A 14,961-nucleotide genomic window follows, 5' to 3' on the forward strand; every position below is an offset into this window, starting at 1 on the left:
CACCCAGAGAGTGGTGAACCTGTGGAATTCTCTACCACAGAAGGCAGTAGAGGCCAATTCATTAAATATATTCAAGAAGGAGTTGGATATATTTCTTAAGGCTAAAGGGATCAAGGGATATGGGGAGAAAGCAGGGACAGGGTACTGAATTTGGATGATCAGCCATGATCGCATTGGATGGCGGAGCAGGCTCGAGGGGCCGAATGGCCTACTCCTGCTCCTATCTTCTATGTTTCTATGATTACAAAGATTGAAGCCTACCATTCCGCCACTCCTGAAGATGGGGTGACTGATATTACAGGAGAAGATCCCAGATTGGTTCCCAGTTGAGTTGAGTTTGGCGGCACAGTGTACCTGCGTAGTCTGGAGAGAGATGAGGTTACAAGATTAATCAGCACTGGTCCTTGTCATAGAGGGAGTCATAGAGGGAAAAATTCGGTATCGCCCCGTTTGGGGCGCGATTATCGGCCGTGCACAGAGTTCAACGCCTGGCGCTAATTATCACCTCCGACTGCAAACTTGGCTTCTATCGCCCCTGGAGGTGATTGGAGCGCTAAATCAGGCACTACACAGCTCTCTTAAGGCGCTAACGCCGAGGAGCGAGGCGCTACCTCAGAGCGCTGGCGAAGCTCATGTGATGTCAGTCAGCAATGGAACACAGACATACTGTCGCCGGCCAGTTCTTAAAGGGGAGGGTCGATCTCGCTTTCCATCCACACCCTACTCATTGCAGCCTTGAATCTCGGCCTGGAGAGACCTGTACATCAAATCTGCTGGAAAGAACAATGGAGAGGTCCAGGGGAAGAGCTCAGAGTGCAGTCCCCACAGTCTCTTCTAAATCGATACCAGGAAGGGCAAATCAAAATGAACCTGCAAAGTGCTGCTCAGTACCCAAAACTCCTTCACACAGCGTTGAATCTCTCCAGAAGTCTCTCTCTCTCTCTCAGAATGCGTGGTGCAAACATGTCGCCGACAAAGAAAGGCAGGAAGCGGCCGCCTTTAAATAGCGCTCCCCCCAGTCCCTTCCCGACTGCAAAATGCTCCCCGGGAGCACTTCTTGCAGTCGGGCAGGCGTAAGGCAGGGGGCGCCACTCAATAAGTGGTCCGGGGCGCTACCGGGGCGTTGCACGCTCGACTGACGTCACGATCTACGGGCGCAGGAGATCGTGGCGGTAGTGTTTAGCGCCGCCACAAAATGTCTCGTTAATTTCGCGAGCGGCGCAAACATAGCCGCACCCGGGCGCTAGTCGCTAACGGGAGGCGCAAACCAACTGAATTTTTCGCCCATAGTGTCATAGAGTCATTGGCCTGGAAATTCGGTGGGCTGCACCACCAGTTAGCGCCTAAAGAGGGCACTCAGTGGCTGTAGCGCCACTGGCCGTGCCTCCCGCGTTATTTATCGGGGGCGCTAATGGCGGCGTTAGCCTGGAGCGCCGCGCCGCCACCGATGATGTCATCGGTGTGTGCAGCACCCCGCTACCGCCCTGATCGCCATATATGTTTGCGTCCGCCTCCGCTAATCTGGCCGGAAATCGCGCCCGGTTCACGGGGCCTACCTGTGGCGGGAGTGGCGCAAATTAAGGCGGAGGTGCCGGGCGGCCGTTTCTTTCGGCGGGCGCCTGCCAGCAGCTCCGTCCCCGGCCTCCTGATCGCACCCAGCGGCAGTGCCGGCTGTTTTCTGAGATCGCGCTGTTGCAGGCACCTCCCCCTTAACAGTGGGAGGAAGGCCTGCAGTACCGCAGCGCGCCGTGCCGCAGCGTGTGGCGCTGCGGCACGTTGCGCTGCGATATTCAGTTTCAGCGCCCTAAGAGGGACGCGGAGCGCCTCGAGCCTCGCCCCGTCTCCCTCTTGGGGCGCTCAAGCTGAATTTCCGGCGGTCGCAACTGCTCCGATCGCAGCGGTAATTCCGGCGCCCAGGCGAGCTTGGCGCCCCGTTTGGGCCTCGACCGGATTTCTAGGCCATTAAGTTACACAGCACAGAAAGAGGCCCTTCGGCCCATCGTGTCCGCGCCGGCCATCAAGCCCTGTCTATTCTAATCCCATTTTCCAGCACTTGGTCCCTAGCCTTGTTTGCTATGGCGTTTCAAGTGCTCATCTAAATGCTTCTTGAATGTTGTGAGGGTTCCTGCCTCTACCACCCTTTCAGGCAGTGAGTTCCAGATTACAACCACCCTCTGGGTGAAAAAGTTTTTCCTCAAATTCCCTCTAAACCTCCTGCCCCTTACCTTGAAACTATGCCCCCTGGTTATTGACCCCTCTACTAAGGGGAAAAGTTCCTTTCTATCTACCCTATCTATGCCCCTCATAATTTTGTACACCTCAATCAGGTCCCCCCTCAGCCTTCTCTGCTCTAAGGAAAACAACCCCAGCCTGTCCAGTCTCTCTTCATAGCTGAAGCGCTCCAGCCCAGGTAACATCCTGGTGAATCTCCTCTGCACCCTCTCCAATGCAATCAAATCCTTCCTATAGTGTGGCGACCAGAACTGCACACAGTGTTGCAGCTGTGGCCTAACGAGCGTTTTGTACAGCTCCTGTCTCTCAGATGAGACGCTAAACCTCTCAGGTAAGATCCAATGACCACTATTGGAAGAAGTATTAAGGGCAGATCTCCCCCGGTGTCCTGGGGCCAATATTTATCCCTCAACCAACATCACTACAAAAACAGATTGTCTAGTCCTTTATCTCATTGCTGTTTGTGGGAGCTTGCTGTGCGCAAATTGGCTGCCGCGTTTCCTACATTACAACAGTGACTACACTTCAAAAAGTACTTCATTGGCTGTGAAGTGCTTTGGGACATCCTGAGGTGGTGAAAGGGGCTTTGGGACACCCTGAGGTGGTGAAAGGGGCTATGGGACATCCTGAGATGGTGAAAGGGGCTTTGGGACGTCCTGAGGTGGTGAAAGGGGCTTTGGGACATCCTGAGATGGTGAAAGGGGCTTTGGGACATCCTGAGGTGGTGAAAGGGTCTTTGGGTCGTCCTGAGATGGTGAAAGGGGCTTTGGGACGTCCTGAGGTGGTGAAAGGGGCTTTGGGACATCCTGAGGTGGTGAAAGGGGCTTTGGGACATCCTGAGGTGGTGAAAGGGTCTTTGGGTCGTCCTGAGGTGGTGAAAGGTGCTTTGGGACATCCTGAGATGGTGAAAGGGTCTTTGAGATGTCCTGAGGGGGTGAAAGGGGCTTTGGGACATCCTGAGGTGGTGAAAGAGGCTTTGGGACATCCTGAGATGGTGAAAGGGGCTGTGGGACATCCTGAGGTGGTGAAAGGGGCTTTGGGATCTCCTGAGATGGTGAAAGGGTCTTTGGGACATCCTGAGGTGGTGAAAGGGGCTTTGGGACGTCCTGAGATGGTGAAAGGGGCTTTGGGACATCCTGAGGTGGTGAAAGGGGCTTTGGGACATCCTGAGGTGGTGAAAGGGGCTTTGGGACGTCCGGAGATGGTGAAAAGGGTTTTGGGATCTCCTGAGATGGTGAAAGGGGCTTTGGGAGGTCCTGAGGTGGTGAAAGGGGCTTTGGGACATCCTGAGGTGGTGAAAGGGTCTTTGGGACATCCTGAGATGGTGAAAGGGGCTTTGGGACGTCCTGAGATGGTGAAAGGGGCTTTGGGACATCCTGAGGTGGTGAAAGGGGCTTTGGGATGTCCTGAGGGGGTGAAAGGGGCTTTGGGACATCCTGAGGTGGTGAAAGGGGCTTTGGGATGTCCTGAGGGGGTGAAAGGGGCTTTGGGACATCCTGAGATGGTGAAAGGGGCTTTGGGATCACCTGAGATGGGGAAAGGGTCTTTGGGATGTCCTGAGGTGGTGAAAGGGGCTTTGGGACGTCCTGAGGTGGTGAAAGGGGCTTTGGGACGTCCTGAGATGGTGAAAGGGGCTTTGGGACATCCTGAGGTGGTGAAAGGGGCTTTGGGATCTCCTGAGGTGGTGAAAGGGGCTTTGGGACGTCCTGAGGTGGTGAAAGGGGCTTTAGGACATCCTGAGCTGGTGAAAGGGGCTTTGGGACATCCTGAGATGGTGAAAGGGGCTGTGGGACATCCTGAGGTGGTGAAAGGGGCTTTGGGACATCCTGAGATGGTGAAAGGGTCTTTGGGATCTCCTGAGATGGTGAAAGGGGCTGTGGGACATCCTGAGATGGTGAAAGGGGCTTTGGGATGCCCTGAGGTGGTGAAAGGGGCTTTGGGACGTCCTGAGATGGTGAAAGGGTCTTTGGGTCGTCCTGAGGTGGTGAAAGGGGCTTTGGGACATCCTGAGATGGTGAAAGGGGCTTTGGAACATCCTGAGGTGGTAAAAGGGGCTTTGGGACGTCCGGAGATGGTGAAAGGGGCTTTGGGATGCCCTGAGGTGGTGAAAGGGGCTTTGGGATCTCCTGAGGTGGTGAAAGGGGCTTTGGGACATCCTGAGGGGGTGTAAGGTACTATATATAGTTATAAGGCGCTATAGTTAATAAAAATAGGGATCCTGGGTTTCATAAATAGAGGTATGGAGTACAAAAACAAGGAAGTTATGATGAACCTTTATAAAACACTGGTTAGGCCCCAGCTGGCGTTTGTGTCCAATTCTGGGCACCGCACTTTAGGAAGGATGTCAAGGCCTTGGCGAGGGTGCACAGGAGATTGACCAGAATGATACCAGGGGATGAGGGACTTCAGTGATGTGGAGAGACTGGAGAAGCTGGGATTGTTCTCCTTGGGGCAGAGATGGTTAAGGGGAGATTGACCAGAATGGTACCAGGGATGAGGGACTTCAGTGATGTGGAGAGACTGGAGAAGCTGGGATTGTTCTCCTTGGGGCAGAGATGGTTAAGGGGAGATTGACCAGAATGGTACCAGGGATGAGGGACTTCAGTGATGTGGAGAGACTGGAGAAGCTGGGGTTGTTCTCCTTAGAGCAGAGAAGGTTAAGGGAGAGATTGAGCAGAATGGTTCCAGGGATGAGGGACTTCAGTGAGGTGGAGAGACTGGAGAAGCTGGGGTTGTTCTCCTTAGAGCAGAGAAGGTTAAGGGGAGATTGACCAGAATGGTACCAGGGATGAGGGACTTCAGTGATGTGGAGAGACTGGAGAAGCTGGGGTTGTTCTCCTTAGAGCAGAGAAGGTTAAGGGGAGATTGACCAGAATGGTACCAGGGATGAGGGACTTCAGTGATGTGGAGAGACCGGAGAAGCTGGGGTTGTTCTCCTTAGAGCAGAGAAGGTTAAGGGGAGATTGACCAGAATGGTACCAGGGGGTGAGGGACTTCAGTGATGTGGAGAGACTGGAGAAGCTGGGGTTGTTCTCCTTAGAGCAGAGACGGTTAAGGGAGAGATTGACCAGAATGGTATCAGGGGATGAGGGACTTCAGTGATGTGAAGAGACTGGAGAAGCTGGGGTTGTTCTCCTTAGAGCAGAGAAGGTTAAGGGGAGATTGACCAGAATGGTACCAGGGATGAGGGACTTCAGTGATGTGGAGAGACTGGAGAAGCTGGGGTTGTTCTCCTTGGAGCAGAGAAGGTTAAGGGAGAGATTGACCAGAATGGTACCAGGGATGAGGGGCTTCAGTGATGTGGAGAGACTGGAAAAGCTGGGGTTGTTCTCCTTAGAGCAGAGAAGGTTAAGGGGAGATTGACCAGAATGGTACCAGGGATGAGGGACTTCAGTGATGTGGAGAGACTGGAGAAGCTGGGGTTGTTCTCCTCAGAGCAGAGAAGGTTAAGGGAGAGATTGACCAGAATTGTACCAGGGATGAGGGACTTCAGTGATGTGGAGAGACTGGAGAAGCTGGGGTTGTTCTCCTTAGAGCAGAGAAGGTTAAGGGGAGATTGACCAGAATGGTACCAGGGATGAGGGACTTCAGTGATGTGGAGAGACTGGAGAAGCTGGGGTTGTTCTCCTTGGAGCAGAGAAGGTTAAGGGGAGATTGACCAGAATGGTACCAGGGGATGAGGGACTTTAGTGATGTGGAGAGACTGGAGAAGCTGGGGTTGTTCTCCTTAGAGCAGAGAAGGTTAAGGGGAGATTGACCAGAACGGGACCAGGGATGAGGGACTTCAGTGATGTGGAGAGACTGGAGAAGCTGGGGTTGTTCTCCTTAGAGCAGAGAAGGTTAAGAGGAGATTTGATAGAGGCGTTCAAAATCATGAGGGGTCTGGACAGAGTAGATGGAGAGAAACTGTTCCCATTGGCGGAAGGGTCGAGAAACAGAGGACACAGGTTTAAGGCGATTGGCAGAAGAACCAGAGGGGCATGAGGAAAAACTTGTTTACGCAGCGAGTGGTTAGGATTTGGAATGCGCTGCCCGATAGGGCGGTGGAGACAGATTCAATAGGAGCCTTCCAAAGGGAATTGGATAAATACCTGAAGGAGAACAAATTGCAGGGATATGGGGAAAGAGCGGGGGAGTGGGACTGACTGTATCGCTCTTCTAAAGAGCCGGCACAGACTCGATGGGCCGAATGGCCTCCTTCTGTGCTGTACTGTTCAGTGTTATAAATGAAAGATCATTTCCTTTGCCTTCCAAATCTCTAGTCTGGAACTTTATAAATCGCTGGTTAAGCCTCAGCTAGAGTGTTGTGGACAATTCTGGGCACCACACTTCAGGAAAGATGTAAGGGACTTAGAAAGGGTACAGAGAAGGTTTACCGGGATGTGACCAGGGAATGAGGGGAACTTCAGAGATGAGGAGAGGTTGGAAACGTTGGGACTGTTCTCCCCGGGAACAGAGAAGGTGGAGAGGTGACCGAATCGAGGTCTTCAAGACGACGCGAGGTTTGGACAGAGTAGATTGTGAAAGATTATTCCCTCTGGCCAATGGGTCAACGAGACCTGGGTGTCCTTGTGTACGGGGCCTTGGTGAGACCACATCTTGAGTATTGTGTGCTGTTTTGGTCGCCTTATCTGAGGAAGGATGTTCTTGCCATGGAGGGAGCGCAGCGAAGATTCACCAGACTGACACCTGGGATGGCAGGAATGACGTAAGAGGAGAGATTGGGTCGATTGGGCTTATACTCGCTGGAGTTTAGAAGAATGAGAGGGGATCTCATTGAAACTTATAAAATTCTGACAGGACTGGACAGACTAGATGCAGGATGGATGTTCCCGATGGCGGGGGAGTCCAGAACCAGGGGTCACAGTCTAAGGATAAGGGGTAAGCCATTTAGGACTGAGATGAGGAGGAATTTCTTCACCCAGAGAGTGGTGAACCTGTGGAATTCTCTACCACAGAAGGCAGTTGAGGCCAATTCATTAAATATATTCAAGAAGGAGTTAGATATATTTCTTAAGGCTAAAGGGATCAAGGGGTATGGGGAGAAGGCAGGGACCGGGTACTGAATTTGGATGATCAGCCATGATCTCATTGAATGGTGGAGCAGGCTCGAGGGGCCGAATGGCCTACTCCTGCTCCTATCTTCGATGTTTCTATGTTTATAACCAGAGGTCGTCGATTCAAAATTCATTGGTAAAAGATCACGAGGGGAGAGGAGGGGAAACGTTTTCACTCGGCGAGTTGTGGGGGTCGGGAACGCTCGATCTCAAAAGGTGCTGGAGTTAGATGGGTTCTCGAGGATGAGAGACCTACAGGGTTACGGAGAAAATGTGGGGATGTGGGACTAAAGACGACTGCCCTGTCAAACAGCTGACACAGGCACGACGGGCCGAATGGCCTCCTCCTGTGCTGCTAGCCTCTTACTGAAAATTCTCGTTCTCTATCGCCCAAATACCATAACATTTTTATTACTGCGATATCTTCACCGCTCTCCTCCCTCGGCCTCTGCACCGAGCGCCTTCTCATCCTCGGTGATTTCAACCACCATCTCAACTTATTGTGCTCTCTCTCTCTCTCCTCTGAGTTCACCAGCCTCCTATCCTCCTTTAATCTCTCCCTCCATGTCAACTCGCCCCAACCCATATGCATGGCCACCCCCTCGACCTTGCCATCTCTCGTGGCCTCGCCACTCCATTGTGTCATTCCGCAGATAAGGCCCTCTCTGACCACTTCCTGGCCCTTAACAACAAGAAAACCAAAGAAATCATTGTGGACTTCAGGAAGTCCAAAGGCGGAAGTCACACCCCCATCCACATCAATGGGGCTGTGGTGGAAAGAGTGGACAGCTTTAAGTTCCTCGGAGTCCACATCACAGAAGACCTCTCCTGGTCCCTCAATACCTCCTCTCTGGTGAAGAAGGCCCAGCAGCGCCTATATTTCCTAAGGAGGCTGAAGGGATGTAACCTGTCACCCCTGATCCTCTCTAACTTTTACCGCTGCACAATAGAGAGCATCCTGACAAACTGTATCACAGTATGGTATGGCAGCTGTAGCTACTATGACCGGAAAGCCCTGCAGCGGGTAGTCAAAACTGCCCAACGCATTACCGGCACCCGGCTACCGACCATGGAGCACATATACCAGAAACGCTGTCTACGGAGGTCACGGACCATCATCAAAGACCCTACCCACCCCAGCCACAGTCTGTTCGCCCCCCTGCCATCTGGGAGACGCTACAGATGCATTCGCACCCGTACGACCAGATTTAGGAACAGCTTCTTTCCCAGGGCTGTCATCCTACTGAACTCCACAAACAAACTCTAAAGCCTGCACATCTGCCAATGCACTTTATTATGGTTATGTTATGTTAATATACTACAAGACAAATGTATGTTGAATGTTTAAATGTCTTAATCCAAATGTACACTCTCGGGAGCCGCAAGCCTACATTTCGTTGTACTGCACTTGTGCACTAACAATGACAATAAAAGTTGATTTGATTTGTATCGCTCTCCACCCACATCCCCCCTCCCCCCCTCCAACCATGCTTCCTTCTGTGTCCGTCCCTGGAAAAAAACTCTCTCCCAACTCTCATACAACTGCCCTTATGAAATCCCAGCTGTCCAGCCTCTGGCCCTCCATTCACCATGACATTTCTGCAGCTACCGATCTGCTCAACCACACAACCCCACCACCGCTTTTGATGCCTTCGTCCCTACTAAAACCATTACACTCTCTCACCCTGATCATTCCCCCTGGTACGGCCCTCATCTTCGCTCCCTTAAATCCAAGGGACGCAGTCTTCAACGGATATGGCGGACAACTGGTTTGGCCATTCACAGCCAGATCTGGCTGGACCACATAAAGCACTATCGGGTCCTGCTCTCGTCTGTCAAAAGTGCTCATTATTCAATAATCATTCTGGAATGCAAAAATAAACCCCAGCTTCAATTCTCTAACAGAGAAACATAGAAACATAGAAGATAGGAGCAGGAGTGGGCCATTCGGCTGCTCGAGCCTGCTCCGCCATTCAATGAGATCATGGCTGATTATCCAAATTCAGCACCCTGTCCCTGCTTTCTCCCCATATCCCTTGATCCCTTTAGCCTTAAGAAATATATCTAACTCCTTCTTGAATATATTTAATGAATTGGCCTCAACTGCCTTCTGTGGTAGAGAATTCCACAGGTTCACCACTCACTGGGTGAAGAAATTCCTCCTTATCTCTGTCCTAAATGGTTTACCCCTTATCCTTAGACTGTGACCCCTGGTTCTGGACTCCCCCGCCATCGGGAACATCCTTCCTGCATCTAGTCTGTCCAGTCCTGTTAGAATTTTATAAGTTTCAATGAGATCCCCTCTCATTCTTCTAAACTCCAGCGAGTATAAGCCCAATCGACCCAATCTCTCCTCATACGTCATTCCTGCCATCCCAGGTATCAGCCTGGTGAATCTTCGCTGCACTCCCTCCATGGCAAGAACGTCCTTCCTCAGGTAAGGCGACCAAAACTGCACACAATACTCAAGATGTGGTCTCACCAAGGCCCTGTACAACTGCAGCAAGACATCCTTGTTCCTGTACTCAAACCCTCTCGTTACGAAGGCCAACATACCATTTGCCTTCTTAACCGCCTGCTGCACCTGCATGCTTACCTTCAGCGACTGGTGCACAAGGACACCCAGGTCTCGTTGCACTACCTCTTCTCCCAATCTATTGCCATTCAGATAATAATCTGCCTTCCTGTTTTTGACGCCAAAGTGGATAACCTCGCATTTATCCACGTTATACTGCATCTGCCATGCTTCTGCCCAATCGCCCAACCTGTCCAAATCATACTGGAGTTTCTCAGTATCCTCCTCACAGCACACACGCCCACCCAGCTTTGTGTCGTCTGCAAACTTGGAGATATTACATCTAGTTCCCTCGTCTAGATCATTACTATATATTGTGAATAGCTGGGGTCCAAGGACTGACCCCTGCGGTACCCCACTAGTCACTGCCTACCACTCGGAAAAAGAGCCGTTTATTCCAACTCTTTGCTTCCTGTCTGCCAACCAGTTCTCTATCCAAGTCAATACCTTGCCCCCAATCCCATGTGCCTTAACTTTACACGCTAATCTCTTATGCGGGACCTAATCGAAAGGCTTCTGAAAGTCCAAATACACCACATCCACTGGTTCTCCCTTATCTATTCTACCAGTTACATCCTCAAAAAATTCCAGTAGATTAGTCAAGCACGATTTACCTTTTGTAAATCCATGTTGACTTTGTCCGATCCTGTCACTGTTTTCCAAGTGCTCTACTATTACATCTTTTATAATGGATTCTAGCATTTTCCCCACTACCGATGTCAGGCTTACCGGTCTGTAATTCCCCGCTTTCTCTCTACCACCTTTTTTGAACAGTGGGGTAACATTAGCTACCCTCCAATCCATGGGTACTGTTCCAGAGTCTATCGAATTTTGGAAGATGACCAGCAATGCATCTACTATTTCTAGGGCCACTTCCTTAAGTACCCTAGGATGTAGATTATCAGGTCCTGGGGATTTATCGGCCTTCAATCCCGTCAATTTCCCTAACACCATTTCCTGACAAATACTGATTTCATTCAGTTCCTCCCTCTCATCAGACCCTATGTTCCCCGGCATCTCTGGGAGGTTATTTGTGTCCTCCTTTGTGAAGACAGAACCAAAGTATGTATTTAATTGGTCTGCCATTTCTTTGTTCCCCATTATAAATTCCCCTGATTCTGACTGCAAGGAACCTACACTTGACTTCACCAATCTTTTTCTCTTCACATATCTATGGAAGCTTTTACAGTCAGTTTTTATGTTCCCTGAAAGCTTACTCTCATATTCTATTTTCCCTTTCTTAATTAATCCCTTTGTCCTCCTTTGTTGAATCCTAAGCTGCTCCCAATCCTCAGGTTTACTGCTTTTTCTGGCCAATTTATGTGTTCTCTCCTTAGATCTTATGCTATCCCTAATTTCCCTTGTCAGCCACAGTTCAATCACCTTTTTTGTTTTATTTTTATGCCAAACAGGGATGAACAAATTCTGTAGTTCATCCATGCGGTCTTTGAATGTTTGCCATTGCCCATCCACCGTCAACCCTTTAAGTGACATTCCCCAATCAATCCTACCCAACTCGCGCCTCATACAATCGTAGTTCCCTTTATTTAAATTCAGGACCCTAGTCTCTGAGTCAACTACTTCACTCTCCATCTTAATGAAGAATTCTATCATATTGAATCACAAAAGACGGCTCTAGCTGTTTATTTAATGGATGCAGGCTGAAGTGTGAAATGCGCTGGCAGAAGGACCACCTTTACCTGATTGTTGCTGAGCTTCCTGAACATGAAGCCAGGCGGGTGGTACAAAGTCACCACCGTTTTGTACGAATCTTCACCAAGATTCTCCACGAAGATGTTGACCTCGGCAATGCCAGAATTTCCCACCATGAGGCTCTTCACCCTGCATCGGAGAAAAACGTTAATAAAGAACAGAAGATGGGGGAGAGGGGAGAGGGGAGGTTAAAAAAAAACCCGGGCACTGGCCATCATAAGAATTAGGAGCAGGAGTCGGCCATTAGGCCCTTTGAGCCTGCTCCGCCGTTCAAATAGATCATGGCTGATCTTCTAGGTTGATCCCTGGGATGAGAGGGTTGTCCTATGATGAGAGATTGTGTAGAATGGGCCGATACTCTCTGGAGTTTAGAAGAATGAGAGGTGATCTCATCGAAACATACAAGATTCTGAGAGGGATTGACAGGGTCGATGCTGAGAGGTTGTTTCCCCCTGGCTGGAGAGTCTAGAACCAGGGGTCACAGTCTCAGGATAAGGGGTCGGCCATTGAGGGCCGAGATGAGGAGGGATTTCTTCACTCAGAGGGCGGTGAATCTTTGGAATTCTCTGCCCCAGAGGGCTGTGGAGACTCAGTCGTTGAGTATATTCAAGACAGAGATCGATAGATTTTTGGACTCTAGGGGAATCGAGGGATATGGAGACCGGGTGGGAAAGTAAGGTTGAGGTAGAAGATCAGCCTTGATCTTATTGAATGGCGGAGCAGGCTCGAGGGGCCGAATGGCCGACTCCTGCTCCTATTTCTTATGTTCTGTTCTTCTACCTCAAATACCCTTGTGTAGTCTCGCTAACGCCCTGTACAGTTGTAGCAAGACTTCCCTACTTGTATACTCCATCCCCCTTGCAATAAAGGCCAACATTCCATTAGCCTTCCTAATTACTTGCTGTACCTGCTGCTAACTCTGTGTTTCATGTACGAGGACCCCCAGATCACTTTTTGCAACCTTTCTCCATTTCAATAATATTTTGCTTTTCTGTTCCCCCGACCAAAGTGGAGAACCTCGCTTGCTCTCTCTCTCTCTCTGTCTCTCTCTGTCTCTCTCTCTGTCTCTCTCTCTCTGTCTCTCTCTCTCTGTCTCTCTGTCTCTCTCTCTCTCTGTCTCTCTGTCTCTCTCTCTGTCTCTCTGTCACTCTCTCTCTCTGTCTCTCTCTCTGTCTCTCTCTCTCTCTCTGTCTCTCTCTCTCTGTCTCTCTCTCTGTCTCTCTCTCTGTCTCTCTCTGTCTCTCTCTCTCTGTCTCTCTGTCTCTGTCTCTCTCACTCTGTCTCTCTCTCTGTCTCTTTCACTCTGTCTCTCTCTCTCTCTGTCTCTCTCTCTGTCTCTCTCTCTCGCTCTCTCTCTCTCTCTGTCTCTCTCTCTGTCTCTGTCTCTCTCACTCTCTCTCTGTCTCTCTCTCTCTGTCTCTCTGTCTCTCTCTGTCTCTCTGTCTCTCTCTCTCTCTCTGTCTGCCTCTCTCTCTCTCTCTCTCTACCTCTCTCTCTCTGTGTCTCTCTCTCTGTCTCTCTCTCTCTGTCTCTCTCTCTCTCTGTCAAATTCAAATTCAAATTCAAATGCTTTATTGGCATGAAAGTTTACAGGGAACCATGTTGCCAAAGCTTACATAACAAAAAGTACAGGTTTCCAACAATCTGTAGGTGTCAAACGTTTTTGACCCTCGTTGGGTACAGAGTATTAATTTTAACAGTCGTTGACCCTCGTTGGGTGCATTCAGTATTAATTTAAAACAGTCGTTGGGTACATTCGGTATTAATTTAAACATTTTTAGAGTATATATGCTATGGGTGTGCTCGATAGTCACTCACTGTTCCTCAGGTTGTGACATGTTGTTACATATTGGGCACCAAGATATGGTCTGTCTCCCTCCCCCAGGACTATTCTTAATTTTGACAGGTCATCCAATTCTTTGAAATCTGGGGTTGTAAGGCTGAGCTTGTCAAAATATATGTTTCTTGTCTTGTTGAATTTTTCGCATTTTAGGAGGAAGTGCACCTCTGTCTCAACCTCGCCGGCCAGACAGTGATCACATATTCTATTTTCTTTAGGTTGCCAGGATTTCTTGTATCTTCCTTTTTCAATTGCCAGTTGGTGGTCGCTTAGTCTGTATCTGGTGAGGGTCTGTCTCTGTTTTGTGTCTCTGATGGTCGAGAGATAGTCTGCCAGTTTATATTCTCTTTTTAGGGCCCGGTAGCATTCTAATCTGCTTTGGCTTTTGGTTATTTTGTTCCAATGTTCCAGGTAGGTTTCTTTGCATTGTTTAATGATTTGGTTCACTCGGATTGGTGTTTGGGGAGCAGTGTTGGTCTGGGACTGGTCAGGGTCTGGCTGGGTAGGAGAACTTAGTTTCAGTAACATCTGACTCAGGGGACTCGTTTCTGGGTTCAGCTCTTGGGTCTGGATGGCTTTAAAATGAAGGGTGTCTGGGGAACTAGATTTGAGGTGATTTAGAAAGTTTAGTGCTCGTTTTTGGATGTTTATTATCAGTGGGTATCTGCCTAGTTCGGCTCTACATGCATTTGTTGGTGTTTTCCTTTGGGTGCGAAGAATGCTTCGGCAAAATTCTGCATGTAGGGCTTCTATTGTGTGTTTTTCCCATTTAGTGTAGCTATGGTGATTGAGTGGGCCCCATACTTCACTACCATACAGCGCAATGGGCAGGATTATACTATCAAATATTTTGAGCCAGATTTTGATTGGAATTTGGATGTTGTAGAATTTTCTTTTTATTGCATATAGGGCTCTTCGGGCTTTTTCTTTTAGTGCATTCACTGCTATGTTGAAGCTCTCTGATGCTGTAATGGTTAGACCAAGGTAAGTGTATCTCATAGTGTGTCCTATGATGGTATCACTGAGAATAAACTGGTATTTGTTTTCCTGACATCTGGGCCTTTTTTGAAAAATCATGATGTTGGTTTTCTTTAGATTTACTGTCAGGGCCCAATTTTGGCAGTATTTGTCGAGTAGGTCTAAATGTTGCTGTAATCCCTGTTCTGTGGGAGACAGCAGAACCAGGTCGTCCACATAGAACAGGGACCTCACTTCCTCATCCAGGAGACAGAGACCCGGTGACTCGCTTTGCTCCAGCTTGTCTGCTAACTCATTTATGTATATGGTGAACAGGGTCGGACTCAAATTGCAACCCTGCCGGACGCCTCTTCTCTGGGTGAAGAAACCGGTGCGTTTGTCTCCAATTTTGACACCGCATTTATTTTTCAGATACATCGATTTAATAAGGTCATAGACTTTGCCCCCTATTCCACACTGAAGAAGTTTGTAATAGAGCCCTTCGTGCCAAATAGAGTCAAAAGCTTTCTTGAAGTCAATGAAACAAGCGAATATTTTCCCATTTTTTGTTTGGTGTATATGTTTTT

The 14,961-nt window shown here is 49.4% G+C and overlaps 1 protein-coding gene across 1 annotated transcript in view; it reads right to left on the minus strand.

The window, feature by feature from the left end:
- Positions 1–14,961, minus strand: part of LOC147094577 (integrin alpha-X-like) — a 248,610-nt gene that overhangs the window by 68,895 nt on the left and 164,754 nt on the right. The window contains exons 20-21 of the mRNA XM_085974224.1: positions 11,565–11,706; positions 262–363 (exon numbers count right to left, since the gene is read on the minus strand). Coding sequence (XP_085830350.1) covers positions 262–363; positions 11,565–11,706 — 244 coding nt within the window. The remainder of the gene's footprint in view (positions 1–261; positions 364–11,564; positions 11,707–14,961) is intronic.

The sequence above is a fragment of the Somniosus microcephalus genome, unplaced genomic scaffold (assembly GCF_052327205.1).
Source record: "Somniosus microcephalus isolate GS21.2 unplaced genomic scaffold, FLI_Smic_1.0 unresolved_chr1, whole genome shotgun sequence".
NCBI classification, from domain to species: Eukaryota; Metazoa; Chordata; class Chondrichthyes; order Squaliformes; family Somniosidae; genus Somniosus; species Somniosus microcephalus.